The sequence below is a fragment of the Cannabis sativa genome, chromosome 7 (genome assembly GCF_029168945.1).
Source record: "Cannabis sativa cultivar Pink pepper isolate KNU-18-1 chromosome 7, ASM2916894v1, whole genome shotgun sequence".
Classification (NCBI taxonomy): Eukaryota; Viridiplantae; Streptophyta; class Magnoliopsida; order Rosales; family Cannabaceae; genus Cannabis; species Cannabis sativa.
This window is the reverse complement of record NC_083607.1, coordinates 57,911,175-57,925,887: the sequence shown is the minus strand read 5'-3', so window position 1 is coordinate 57,925,887 and position 14,713 is coordinate 57,911,175. Positions and strand designations below refer to the sequence as shown.

Sequence of the window (14,713 nt, the reverse complement as noted above, 5' to 3'; positions counted from 1 at the left end):
GTGTGCTTGGCAGTGAGATGAGAAGGGCTATAGATGGATTAAAGAGTGGGATTTAGTCCCACATGGAAAATTGAGAGAGATTAGTGTAAAAAGTGAGAAGATAAAATAAGGATAGGATGAAATGGAAGAAGCATGATCCTTCAGGCAGAAACGGGATATGATGAGTGGTCTAATCTTGCTATGTATGCAAGATGAGTGTCTGCCCCAAAGCCTGTTACGACATGGGGCACTCATTTGAACCATCTGATCCTTATTTATAATTCAGTCTTAAAAATTAATTTTAAAATCAAGTGTAGAAAATGGAGAAATTTTTTTTTTTTTTTAAGAGAAATGCTAAAGGTATAAGTGGTGTTTAGTATTTTTTTTTTATGTGTTAATATACTTATATTAAGTATTGGGTTCTATATAATTTAATATAATAGTTCAGTGCTAATCAATTACAACGCGACATATCACAAAGGTGCTAGGCATTACTAGTGTTTATGGCAATGCTCGGGAAATGGAAAAATGCAATTTTTCATAATCCCCATAATTTTATAAGTTAATTTTTTTATTATTATTATTAGTTTTTACACATTTTTTTTTTGGCTATATTTCTTCTTTTTTTTTTATTTCTTCATTAAAATTTAACTTTTAAAATTTTGACATTTTTTTCTTTAGAGGATTGAGAGATTCTTGACTCTTTATTTTCATTTTTATTACAAATAAGTACAAGTGAAACTTGATTTATTTTTATTAGTACAGTAAAACAATGATGTTATACCTGTCCTGTCAATATAAAACAAACTAATTTAATTTTTGACAAAGTTTAGCAACAATCAATATTTGTACATATATGTCTACTTTCCTAGAAATTCTTGAGAAACAAAATTCAAGTGTCTCACTCAACACTCAACAGTCTTTTCTAGAAAAGGAAAATAAAGTTTAGCTTACATTTATTTTAATGTCTCATTACTCTTAATATATATGTATTAAAATGTATAGACAGAAGATCTAGTTGTGGAGAATTTGGTGATCAAGTAATTTAGACCTGATTTTTTACAATATAATAATTTGATACAATACTGAATTGTTGAATATCTAGAACAAGAAGTTGTCTTATCACATGTAGATTTTTAGATAAATAGAAAAGTAATGAGTTGTGTTCCATAGATATAATTAGATTTATATAATATATAATATGATGTTACCCAATACACATGTCACCACACAATTTCCAGTCCATGATGCTACCCAATACACATGTCACCACACAATTTTCAGTCCAAATTTTCTATTCTTATTAAATAGGAGTGTTATTTTTAATCTTTTATTATAATTTTTTAGTGAATTTTTGTATTCGAAAATATATATTAAAATATTTTATTTTTCAAATTTTTTTATAGCAATGTTTGTTATACTAACAATATTATTCCTGTAATTTTTTACAATTTTTAAATAATTTATAATATCGAAAAAAATTTAAAATTTTTTTAACAGGTATAATAAACTGGAATAATAAGATCTTTGTTTTCTATACTATAAATTATTTAAAAAATTTAAAAACTTATTGATATTGTAAATATAACAAATACCACAATAAAAATAAACTTAAAAAAAAATATTTCAATATGTAATTTCAAATATAGAAATTGACTAAAAAATTATAGTTGAAAGTTATAGTTAGCACTCTTCCATATTAAAATAAAGAGAAAAAAATGTTACAAAAGTCAAAACATCTAGAAGCGGTCAAAACCATGCATTTGGTTTTCCTGATCATTAAAAGAAATTATAATTAAAAAAGTTTCTTTGGTATTTTTCCAAACTAACTTTAATAATTTTTCATAATACAAATTAAGAAGAAGCCAAAAAAGACCACACCACCATGACCAAGCTAGGCTAGCTTATTATTTCTCTAAGAACACATCAACTACTACATAAAAAATAACAACTTAATTTCTATCTTCATAGATGTTTCTAGTTATTATCTCTATATATATAAAGCTCTCTTTCAAATCATTGTTGTAGAAGAAGATTGAGAAACCAGAAATTAAGAATCATAATAATATCCAAAGTAGTGATCAAATTGATAATGGTAGGTGCTTGCTTTATTCCATTCAACAATAGGAATTTGGATATAAGCATCTTTGCTTTTAGGCCAACTGTGGTTTTGGTTGGTGATCTTATTGAAGCACTAAAGCATTTCTCTTTGTCTACTGAGACTCTTGGTTGTGTTCAAAGTTCTTTACTTCAGAGCATCCATGGAAATATGGTAATATATTTTTTTATTTATTTATATATATTCATTTTGGGTTAGCTTTACATGATCATATATGGTAAAACAAATTAGTGTAATGTTTATTTATAATGTTTTATATATGAAAGAATTTATCTGTTATGACTATTTCAGATTCTATGGTATGGTGCATGGTTGAAGAAGTCTTGTGAGAACAAAGAATCACTAATTGCAACCCTTGTAAGTTCTTTATTTAGTTCCAATAACAACTAGATGTGCATTATGGTACATTGTAGTAAATTTCATAAAAAGACACATATTTCATATATATTTGATTCAGACACATATTCATTCATTTGTATTTTTGTTAAAAAATAATAGGGTAAATATTATTTTGAATTCTGTGTTTTGTAAAAGTTACAAATTTGACAATCTATTTTGTTAAATGACAAAAATGATCCTGTATTTTTTAAAATAGTATAAATATAGGACCTTGAGCTTAATTTTCAATATTTTTTTAATATAACCAACTTGAAGACAATTTCTAACACAAATAGATGCAGAAAATTTTACCAGTTTTATCATAACACCTCTAGATTACATTATTATTAAGTTTTATTTTAACCAAAATTAGTTCAGGATCTTATTTGTACTATTTTAGAAAATACATAGTTTATTTTGTCATTTAACAAAACAAAGAGTCCAATTTATAATTTTTGCAAAATACAGGGTCTAATTAAAATGATATTTACCCAAAGTAATAACTAAAATAAAGCAATGAAGATCTTATGTTTCTCCATAGATTTTGTAATGTCAAACAAAATATAGGCATTTTAACCATTTTGTATTAAGGAGAGAAATTGTACAACAAAATGTTGCTTATTTATTCTAGTGACACTTTTTTTACACCAAATATTTTAACACTTAGAAAGTCTTTTCTCTCTAGCTCTCAATGCTCAACAACATCTCAACCATGGCAATCTTAACCGAACATAGCTTCTTCGATTCGTATGCTGGTGAATCGAGAGACAGCAGTGTTGGTGCTGCAAAATTCTGCAGAGGTGACACAATCTCAATGTGTGTAGCATCATCCCTTAGTTCCAAAAATGACATAAATGATCTCTCTTATGCTTGCTTAGCACTTTTCAAGTCAAATTTTCTAAGAATGGATGGTGTAACATCTGGGGTTTGCTTGAAATCCCAAAATAAGTCAGCTGCAGCCTCTTTCTATGTGTGGAAAGACCTTCAATTTTGCTATTCATGGATTTTAACAGATCAAAGAAGCTCGATGTTACCATACCTCGAACGATTTTCGCTTGAGCTTAAGTATGACATTTTTAGAGTAGTTTATGTTAGTGGTGATGACAATGTTGTAAATGTTGCTTTTGTTGTTTCTCATCCTCCTAATTCTACTCAAATGTTGGAAAAAGAAGGTGAAAGTAAAGAACAAAAACAGGTTATTAAAACCTCAAAAGTAAACTACTTGTGGTGAAAGAAGAGGAAGAAAAAACAATATTTTTTTTTAGGATTTGTAAATATTTGTTAATAAAATCTTATTTGTTACATATTGAAGGCATTACTAATTGGAGGTTTTTGTCAGATTTTTTCTTAACTAAATCTAGTTTATTTTGTTATATATATTATTGCTCTCTATTAGAGAAGTAGAGATGAATTTGAACTTGACAAAGTGATATTAGCTACCCCAAGTTATATTATTAATAATAATAAAAAAATATATAATAATATTATGGTGGATTCTGTATTTTGTAAAAGATCGATTGGAGCTTTTATTTTGTTAAAGGGATAATTATATATGGTACTATTTTTTTGTTATTAAAATTACATTTTTAAGTTTAAAGAATTTTTTTTATTTATTTATATATATTTTTACGGTTTTCCATAGAAATAACACGAAAACAACAAGAAAACTACAGAAAAAGTAACATGAAAATAACATCAAAACAACAACAAAAAATAACATATAGATAACAAAAAATCAACGACAAATTAACAAGAGTACAACATAAAAAAACCGTATTTTCTGTAAATAAAATTAAAAATCGTAAAAATATTTAAAATTCCATGAAATCGTATTTTTGTAATTTTATTTATTGTTTTTGTGTATTTGTGAAATAATCCCTTTGTTAAATGATAAATTGGGCCTTTTTTTTCAACATGGTACAAATCATACCCTGAGCTTTATTTTTGTTAATTTTTTTTATTATTATAACCAATAGAAACCAGTTTACAACACAAATAGATGCAAAAAGAAAATGTAACCAATCTAGTCATCACACTTTCGGTTCAAATTATTATTAGGTTTTAATTTTAAAAAAAAATATTGAGTTCAAAATATTATTTTGTACAATTTTAAAAAATACATAGTTTAAATTATTATTTAACAAAACATAGAGTTTCTATTGTTAATTTTTGCAAAACAAATGTTCTAAAATAATATTTAAATCAATATTTTGAAATAGTAAAGAGTGGTTGAAAATCTCATAACAAATCAATATTAGGCTATTAGCCATCTCATTTTTTTTGGATAGTTATATTGTTCATAGAAATGTTTCTTTCATTCATTGCTGTATTATTTCTTTATGATATGTGCTTGAATACTTTTACTCAAAATGTTTACTTTTCCAGTAAATTATGAATTAAAAACTTTTTTTTTTTAATATTCATGGGTTGGAGGAAAATCTATCTGTATATAAAAGATTAAGTGACTTAACACTATTGTAATTTGATTATAGGCCTAGCTAGGCCTAGCAAATCTATAAAGACAAACTGAGTTGGTTTGGGCTTTGGAACTTTGGATTGTTTTGATTCATATTCAAATCTAATTCTATGTTGATTGTTGAATGAGATTGATCACAATGCAAAATGCCTTTATTCATTGCCTCTTACCCTACTTGATTGCTCTCAAGAATTATAATATATACATAACAAAAAAAATTTATTTATATATATGAAATAAACCAACCTTTATTAGGTATCTTGGTTCACTTTCTCAATGAGAGTAGATATGGTTTTCTCACAAAAATTCAAAACCAAATTGATAGAATTTGAAGTTTATTTCTTCTTCTCTTTTCTTTCTTTTCTTCCTTTTTTCAAATGTGGCCCACCCAACTACTTAAACATTCTACATAAGGTCACAACAACATCATTGACTTTAAAGTTCAAACAAAGTCTAGCCCATATGTTTGAAAAATTAGAAACACAAAAGAAATTAAGAAAAGAAAAGTAAAAGAATAGTGAACTTTACAAGACAAATTATTATTAATAACTTTCAAGAATATAAGAAAAACTATCTAGAACAATAATACCATATTTGAAAGCTGAAGAACAAATAAAACTTTATTATAATAAAATATATAAAAGGGTCTTAATCTTCCATTATTTTGTCTTCCCTCCAAATCTTCCATGGCCAAATTTGATCATATATATATAAATATATACATATATATTTGGGAGCTAGCTAATATTATTGTCAATGATTTCCATCCATGTGGGTTGAAGGATTGCTCTGAAAGATGTTCCCTATAAGTTATAACAGTTAAGATAAGTTTGAATGTATTCATATATATTATCAAAAAAGAAAAGTGTGATATGGACAAAAAAAAAAATTATATTTTGTAGGGTGTTCTGAGATAAATTCAGTTTGATATAACAATATGCAATTTTTAAAACAATTAGTCTAATTAGTGCTCTTGTTCTTGTTCACAAAAGGGAAAAGGAGCAATTATTTCTTATAAAAAAATTAAAGAAAATAGAAACAATTATTAATTATTCAAAAAAAAAATAATAATAATACAATCATCCCTGAAAAAAATGTTCGACATACCAAATTTTAATTGGTTTATTATTTATTAAAAATTCAAGAACACGATTATGAAAATTATGGTATATATATGGGACTATGTATAGCCAAAATTATTGTGAATAATAAGTTTAATTATATATATTGGGCGTTAGGGGAGGCCATTCGAATTTTAAACTTAAAAGCAGTCAAAATAGAGTAGCTAAAATAGTTAATAATTAAATAATTGTTCCATAGCTATTTTAGCTAAAAAATTTAGTTCATAAATAGTGACTAACATGTAAAAAGTACTATTTATTAAACTATAAATATTATTATATTAATATTTTAAACATTTTTGTACTATATGTATATGATATTATTATATTTATTTAATTTTTAAAATAAATAAAATATATTAATTGAATAATTTATAAATAAAATAGAGAAGTTATAGAGAAATTGATATGTGATGTAATATAAATATATAAGATAAAATAAAAAAAAATGATGTTTTGGTAAGATATTTTGAAAAATAAAATAGAAAAGATAATATTATATAAAGAAAAAAGAAATAGTAATACATTTTTTTACTTTCTCAAATTAATAAATGACACTTGTGTTCTGTAAATGACTAAATCATGCTTTGCATGATTTGAGAGAAAAGCCAATAGTGGATCATCTTAGCAAAAACTTAATTCACTTATTAGAGAGAGAGCAAACAATATCAAGATTACATTTACATAACTGAATCAAGAAAATGAATTAACTATCTTAACAACTAACTGACAATTGGTTAACTAACTAATTAATTAAATATTCTCTCAAAAAGAGGTAGCAATCATTTGAAGTTTAGATTTAAAATAGTTGAAACAATCGGTAGGCAAAGGCTTAGTGAGAGCAACCGCTACTTGATCAATGGCAGGAACATAATGAATAAACAACTACTTAGCCAAAATTTGATGTTTTTCGATTTCAATATATTTCGATCAAGTATGGAATACTGGATTAGCCACAAATAAAGTACTACTTTGATTATCAACACATATGATAAAATAGTGTGCTAATAGAGTTTTAAGCTCAGTAAGTGATCCACTTGAATTCAACAACTATATTTAGGTAATTTTCAAAAGAAAGCAAAGTATTTTTTTTTATTTTTATTTTTTTGAAACTTTGTCCTTTAGAGGGTTTAATCATTATGCTTGCCTTTTTTAATAGCAGTGGTGGCACTGCCTCTAATACTTTAGTGCTACTTTGATTGAGAGGTCATTCTTATTTCAACTATATTTAGTGACAATTTTTTAGTCATAACATGATTTTTTGTGACTAAAAAAATTTATATGTGACTAAAATATAATATTTAAATACAAGTTACTACTAATTTAGTTTTAATCACAACGAATTATAATTTTTATGACTAATACCTTCAGCCACGTGCTTTTTAATCACAATATGAGAATTATTATTTATAACTAATCACAATTTTTTACTTTTAGTCACAAGTTTTATTGTGACTAAAAATAAAATTTTTTATAGCGAGAGGTAAAAGCAAAAAAACTCACGGCTCAAAATACATCTAATCTATCAAATTAAGAAAAACTAAATCTTAATTTCAAAAAAAAAAAACTAAATCTTTCTTAGACCTCTTCTATTCACTGAGCATAGTCTAATTTTAATACACATTTTACTCATTTTATCTAAACAATCAAGCTAATATATTTATTCTCAAACATACACATATTTCTGTTAAACCAAAGGGTAAATGGCGGCAAAATCTCCAAAATTTTCATTTTGGTTTTACTTAACCCCCAAAACTCAAATTTAGGCTGTAAAACCCCAATACTTGCGTTTTGTTAGTAATTTAACATTTCCGTCCATTTTAAGTGTTAAGTGCCATGTTGGACTGTCCACGTGTGCATCTACGTAGACACAATGTACACATGACACAATTTTATTGGTCCACGTAAAAAATTATTTAAAAAATAAAAAAAAAATAATTTAAATTAAAAAATATTGTAAATAAAAAATATTTTTTCTTTTTTTTTCTTTTTCTTTCTTTTCCTTCTTCCTTCTTGTATGTTCATCTTCTCAATATCCTCTCTCTCTCTCTCTCTCTCTCTCTCTCTCTCTCTCTCTCTCTCTCTCTCTCTCTCTCTCTCTCTCAATCTCGATCTCATCTCTCTCTCTCTCTCTCTCTCTCTCGATCTCTCTCTCTCTCTCTCCCCCCTTTAGTCCCGATTTAGGGTTTTCAAAACCCTTGGCAGCCACTCTGTTACAGATCAGGAGCAGCAAGTCGAGAAACACGGGGATGGACTCGCTTTTGAGCCTTCTCTAGGAAGACGATAAGGACGTGATGATCATCGTTGCTCAAGGTGTGGTTCTGTTTTGGTTAGGTTAATGGATTCGAGCTCGGTTGAAATGAAAGAGAAGACCGTGGCTGTGATTTCGAGAGCTGGGATTTCATCCAATCATCTCTATTGAAGATTTGTCAAGGGGGAACACCTGATTCCAAGCTTCTGCAGTTGGGGTTTTGAGAAATTTAGCTTCTTTCTCTGAAATCAATGTTGAGGAAAATGGGGTTCTGGTCCTTTTGGGGGGTTGCAAGTTCAGGGACGGCAAAATGGGGTTGTATTTTGTGATTTGCATTTTTTTTTTTTGTTTCAGGTGAGCTTTGATTGGGATTCTGTGGTGGTGGTTTTGGTGAGATGCTGGTGGTTTTGGTTAGGTGATGGTGGTTTCTGGGGGAGAGAGAGAGAGATTTAGGGGGGAGAGAGAGAGAACTGTAATGAAAAAATTAGAAACGAAAAAAAAAAAAGAAAAAATATTTTTTTATTTACAATTTTTTTTATTTCAAATTAATTTTAATTTAATTTTTTAATTTTTTAAATAATTTTTACATGGACCAATAGAATTGTGCCATGTGTACACTGTATCCACGTAGATGCACACATGAATAGTCCAACACAGCACTTAACACTTAAAATGGACGAAAATGTTAAATTGCTAACCGAACGCGAGTATTAGGAGTTTTACTGCTCAAATTTAGGTTTTAGGGGTTAAGTGAAACTAAAATAAAAATTTTGGGAAATTTTGCCGCCATTTACCCTAAACCAAATACAATACACAATCCCAGCATAATAAGGCTTTATCAAAAGTGTTCTTCGCCTTTTTCTCATCAATCCATTTGCTCCAATCAGTGTTGTACCTTTTCAAGTACCTTAATTGAAAACTCTTACTCAAAAAACAAATGTGAATAATTTTCTACATTTAGTTGGCACACAAGGCAATTAATGAATAATTTTTTTGTTATTTCTGCTCAACAAATAATATTTTTTAAATAATATAGATTTACCTGTTAATATAAATTTCCCTTTACCTTTAAAAAAATTATGGTTGGCTTGGCTATAGTTTTAAGGATAAGAAAGGTGTTACATTGAATTGGGGTTGGCAGATTCAACATCATGATTTAATTGAATCTTATTCCATCAAGGCAGAGGATTTTGGGATACAAAAACGAACAATTTTTAATCAGTCACTTTGTAAGCTAATAATAAACATTATTTATCTTATTTGTGAAGAAAAATAATATATATAAGTTTGATGACAATCTTACTTGGAAAGGAGAATGTAGCACTATTCCTTGTAATAATATATTTATGGAACACTTCTTAATATCTCATTTTTTGATGATTGATCACAAATTTTTTTTTGTTGTCCTAGAGAGTTATTACAAATTAATTTTTATTATTATTATGCAAAATGATCTACGACAAAAAAAAAAAAAAAAGTGCATCTATAGTTTGTAATTATTGGAGAATATTGTCCCATATGGATTAAATGTGAAAGTATTGAGCCATATATAAGAGCATGGGCTACTCCACTCATTGCCAATTGATTTTGAGTTGGAACCCCATGATTCTCAACATGGTATCAGAGCCATATTCCTAGCGGGCTTTCGATCCACACCTATCAAAGAGTTAGCCAGCCGCAAGCGAGCAAAATGGTACTCCCAGCCGCGAACAAGAATAAGCGAGCAAATGGAACTCCCAGCCGCAAAATAAAAAAATAAACGAGCAAATGGCACTACTTATGATAAGGTGATTCAAGATTGGTGAGCAAAAATAGCCACCATCTTGAGGGGGGATATTGGAGAATATTGTCCCACATGGATTAAATGTGAAAGTATTGAGCCATATATAAGAACATGGGCTACTCCACTCATTGCCAATTGATTTTGAGTTGGAACCCCATGATTCTCAACAGTAATCAACTCTCTTTTTTATTTCAGACTAAAGTCTTGAAAACTTTGTACTCATACATAAGATAATTATAAGATAGGTATTTCTTTCAGTAATAAAAAAGAGTATTGGAAATTTTTATAATACACATTAAAAGGACGTTTTGATAGATTTTTTTTATCTGTTTTCTGAATAAATTTTTAGTCTAATTTTTATTCTTAATCACATATATTATATTTATTTAGGATCACTTAAGTTTTATTCTTAATCACGTATGTTGTATTTATTTAGGATCACTTGTAAATTTTTAAAAAATTCCAAACAGTTTACAATGCCAAAAATTAAATTTAAACAATTACTTACTACGTGTATAAGAAAAAATAGTCGGGCATGTAACAAAATATGTAAATTTTATTTTTATCATTGTAAATTATTTAATTTTTTTTGAAAAAATTACAAGTAGTCTTAAATAACTGTAACGTATACGATCAAGAAAAGAATTTGACTAAAAAATTATTCCATATGTCGAAATAGATAGAGAACCTACTAAAATTAGGGTTGTTCATCCGATCCAATCCGTACGTTTTTGGTAAAACAACATCCAATCAACACTAAGTGTGGATTGGATCGATTACTTTTTTTTTAATGATAAATTATTTAATATTTCATTAAAATAAAAAAAAAAATTAAAAAAGATTGTTGTTTCTTATCTCCAATAATCATCTATGTCCGTCTCCATTTACGTACAAATCAAATTAATATACATATACTATTTTTTTAACTTTTTTTTTTCAAATTTACTGTTTGGGTTTCTAAAGTGGTTGCAGTGCTAGTTGCAATAGGAGTTTCTATACGATTTTTTGTTGCGATTTAGGTTGCAGTGCTAGTTGCAATCGAGATTTCTATATAGAATTCCGTAAAAATGCATAAAAAAATGTTTAGAAGTGTAAAAATGAAAAATGCCCAAATAAATAAGCTAATATATATTTATTTATATTTAGAAGTTCGTCTTTTTTGTTTTAATATTACTAAAAAATATATATATATTATATATAATAAATTTTTAAAAATATATATAATTAAATGCGGATTAGATCAAATCGGTTACTTTTTGAAGTCAAATAACATCAAATCTGCACAAGTGCATAAGTGCGGATTTTAGATTTTTCAATCCAATCAAATCCGCACAAGTGTAAATATTTACATTTTGCAAATTAGATTAGATTACATCGTACAAATTGGATTGGATCTAATAGTTTGTGAACAACTCTAACTAAAACATCTTTTTAAAAAGTGTACGGTAAACTTAGCCAAAAGTATATATGCAAATCAAATCTTCAAAAGGAAAAAAAAAAAGGAAAGATAATAATTATTAGGGAAATTTGCGGCAAAAGTCCCCAAAAAGTTTGCGTTGATACAGATTAGTCCCCAAGCTCCAAAAATAGCGGCAATAGTCCTCAAGGTCACACTTTTTATTTGTCTATTGGTCTCCAAGTTAACAGATCTGTTAAACCCAATTCAAATGCCACGTGTCGAAATATTATTGGTGGGTATTATTATTTTAATTTTAAAAAATAAAAATAAAAATAAATAAATAATTTTAAAAAAATTCTTTTTTTCTTTTCTTTTTTTCTTTTTCTTTCTTTTGTTCTTCGTCTTCTTCGTTTTCTTCTTCTTCAACCCAATCCCAACCAGCCACCGGAGCACCACCACGACCCCACGGCCAGCCCTAACCCCACTCTAGCAACCCAAAACTCGAACCACTAAGCACACTACTATTCCCTTTACCCTTTTTCGACTTGCCCTTCTTCTTACCAGCAAAAACAACTTCACGATGATCATCTTCATCATCATTATCAACCTCATCCAGCGCCTTTTCTTCATCATTGCCTTTGGGCTCAGAAGCCTTGGAGCCACCCTTCTTACCCTTCTTCTTCCCAGTAATCACAACCTTCTCTTCATGAACTTCAGGCTTAGTTCCAATAGCGTACTCGTTGTCATCAATAAGCAAACCCTTCTTCTTCGACTTAGCACCACCTTGTGCAGGGTTCTCATCGTCCCGAGCATTGGCCTTCTTCCGACCCATCGAGAGATTTCAACGAATTGAGATTCACTCCGTAAAGGAAAACAAAAAACAAAACCTAATTTCAATATCAGAAACTATAATCAAAACCAAAACAATAGCATTCCATGAATCCCATCCAGATCTGCAACAAAACCCATGGGTTGCGTTTGGGGAATCCGACGACGACGAAGACTTTGTTGAGGTTGTCGAGGTTGAGATCTGACGGTGTACAGCGGAGGATGAACCCTTGGGAGTTGAGGTCTTTGTCGGAGATGGAGTAGCTCTTGTTGAAGGAGAAGGGTTGGGATTAGGATGTGACGGCGGCGACGGTGGTTTTGGGACGGAGTAATGTGGCGGAGGAGGAATGAAGGGCTGGCCGTGGGGTCGTGGTGGTGCTCCGGTGGCTGGTTGGGGTTGGGTTGAAGAAGAAGAAAACGAAGAAGACGAAGAAGAAAAGAAAGAAAAAGAAAAAAAGAAAAGAAAAAAAAAAAAGAAAAGAAGAAAAAAAGATTTTTTTTAAAATTATTTATTTATTTTATTTTTATTTTTTTAAATTAAAATAATAATACCCACCAATAATATTTCGACACGTGGCATTTGAATTGGGTTTAACAGATCTGTTAACTTGGAGACCAACGGACAAATAAAAAATGTGACCTTGAGGACTATTGCCGCTATTTTTGGAGCTTGGGGACTAATCTGTATCAACGTGAACTTTTTGGGGACTTTTACCGCAAATTTTCCTAATTATTATTATAATTTTATTTTTCACACTTCACAGTTTCTTAAATTTGAAAAAGGAAGGCTCCTTTCAATTTTTCAACTATCAAAACAAACATAACAATATGGTGTTTTTAATGCCAAGATGACTCACTCTACTATGTGACCTATTTCAACATCATTTGATTGAAGTTTATAGTGTTGTTTTAAATTCCTTTTGTAGAGAAGGTTAGAAAAATATTTATATATATAAATATATAAATAGGATTCAAGAATTTTGACCACCGGCAACATTAATTAAAATGAGGAGAATTTAACAATTATAATATGATTGAAATGTTTAAATACATAATATGATTGAATGAAGTTCTTCCATTTCAAAATTATAAATATATTTATATAAAATAAGAATCAATAAACCTAATTTATTTTAAGTTAAATGACAAATTTTTCCTTAATTAATGAATGATAAAAATAGCCATTTTTAGGGGGAAAGAAATAAATCAATATTTTGTGTTCAAATTGATATTAATGGTTTGCAAGAAAATATACATATTTATTTGTAATGCATTAAAGGATAATAATAATAATAATAATATCTCCATGTGCATAGCGGCCCTGGCGAGAGATCACACCGGGTCGATGGTTTGGGCCATTATTTCCAGACTCAACTTCAGAGACCCGTTGATTGGTGAGGCGGCGGCGTGTCTTCTTGCTCTTGATTCGGCTCGCATCAGAAAGCACAACTATGTCTTGGTGGAGAGTGACTCAGAAACTGTTATCAAAGCGCTGAAAGGGTCTCATTATTTTTGGAATATTGATAATTATGTCTCTGTCTGTAATCAACTCTCTAAGTGTTTTTTATTTTGTAATTTTTCTTTTATTTCTAGATGTTGTAACTTTGCTGCCCATAATGTAGCTAAATGGGCGCTGTTCCAAAACATTTCAAGTTTCGTGGAGGTATCCTCGATACCAAAAACTATCATTTGTAATGACCGTGAGGTCTAGTTTTCCGATCAATCTATTACTTTATTTTCAAAAAAAAAAAAAAGGATAATATATTCATTTCAAATTAATATAATTTAGAGCATGGTTATAAAATTTTAAAAGTGTCTACTGTCTACCAAATAATAATTAGTGATATTTTATAAAAATTAATATATTAAATTATATAAAATTCAATATTTAATTATATATATATATATATATAGAAAACTAGAAAACTCCATTAATATCTTATAACATGTCTTTGTAATTTGTTTGTTTTTATATAAATAAGAAGGTCAAACTTAAAATCTAGTCAAACTACAGGTTCTTTTTATAATAAAAATCCAAAATTTGTGGATACGTTATAATTAATGGATGGTGTTTTGTCAAAAAAAAAAAAAAAAAATCTTGTGACATTTTTTCAAATTAAAAAATTATGAAAATAGTGTAAAGGGCAATAGTGATGTGGTCCCACCAACGCTTGCCATGTGGAGAATATGGTGCCGTCATTAGATGCCACGTGTACAATGTGGTCAAAGATTTTGACTATTATAATATCAAATCAAACATTGGTTCACACATGAATTTTCAAAGTAAACAAAATATGATGAGAGAGAGAGAGTGGTCAAAAATCTAAGGCCAATAAACCCTTTTAGATAAGGACACCATGCATTGCATATTGGGACAAA

At 28.5% G+C, this 14,713-nt stretch overlaps 1 protein-coding gene and 1 non-coding gene across 2 annotated transcripts; both read left to right on the top strand.

Moving 5' to 3' along the window:
* The first annotated feature begins 152 nt into the window (after positions 1–152).
* On the top strand, positions 153–251 carry LOC115698445 (small nucleolar RNA Z279/snoR105/snoR108). Its single transcript, XR_004008191.1, has one exon. It is a non-coding gene; the product is annotated as a small nucleolar RNA Z279/snoR105/snoR108 (small nucleolar RNA).
* A 1,369-nt stretch (positions 252–1,620) lies between these two features.
* LOC115697128 (uncharacterized) lies at positions 1,621–3,799 on the top strand. Its single transcript, XM_030624042.2, has 3 exons — positions 1,621–2,251; positions 2,390–2,455; positions 3,162–3,799. The coding sequence occupies exons 1-3, from the start codon at positions 2,072–2,074 to the stop codon at positions 3,705–3,707; spliced, it is 792 nt and encodes a 263-aa protein (XP_030479902.2). The 5' UTR covers positions 1,621–2,071; the 3' UTR covers positions 3,708–3,799.
* The last annotated feature ends 10,914 nt before the right edge of the window (positions 3,800–14,713 follow it).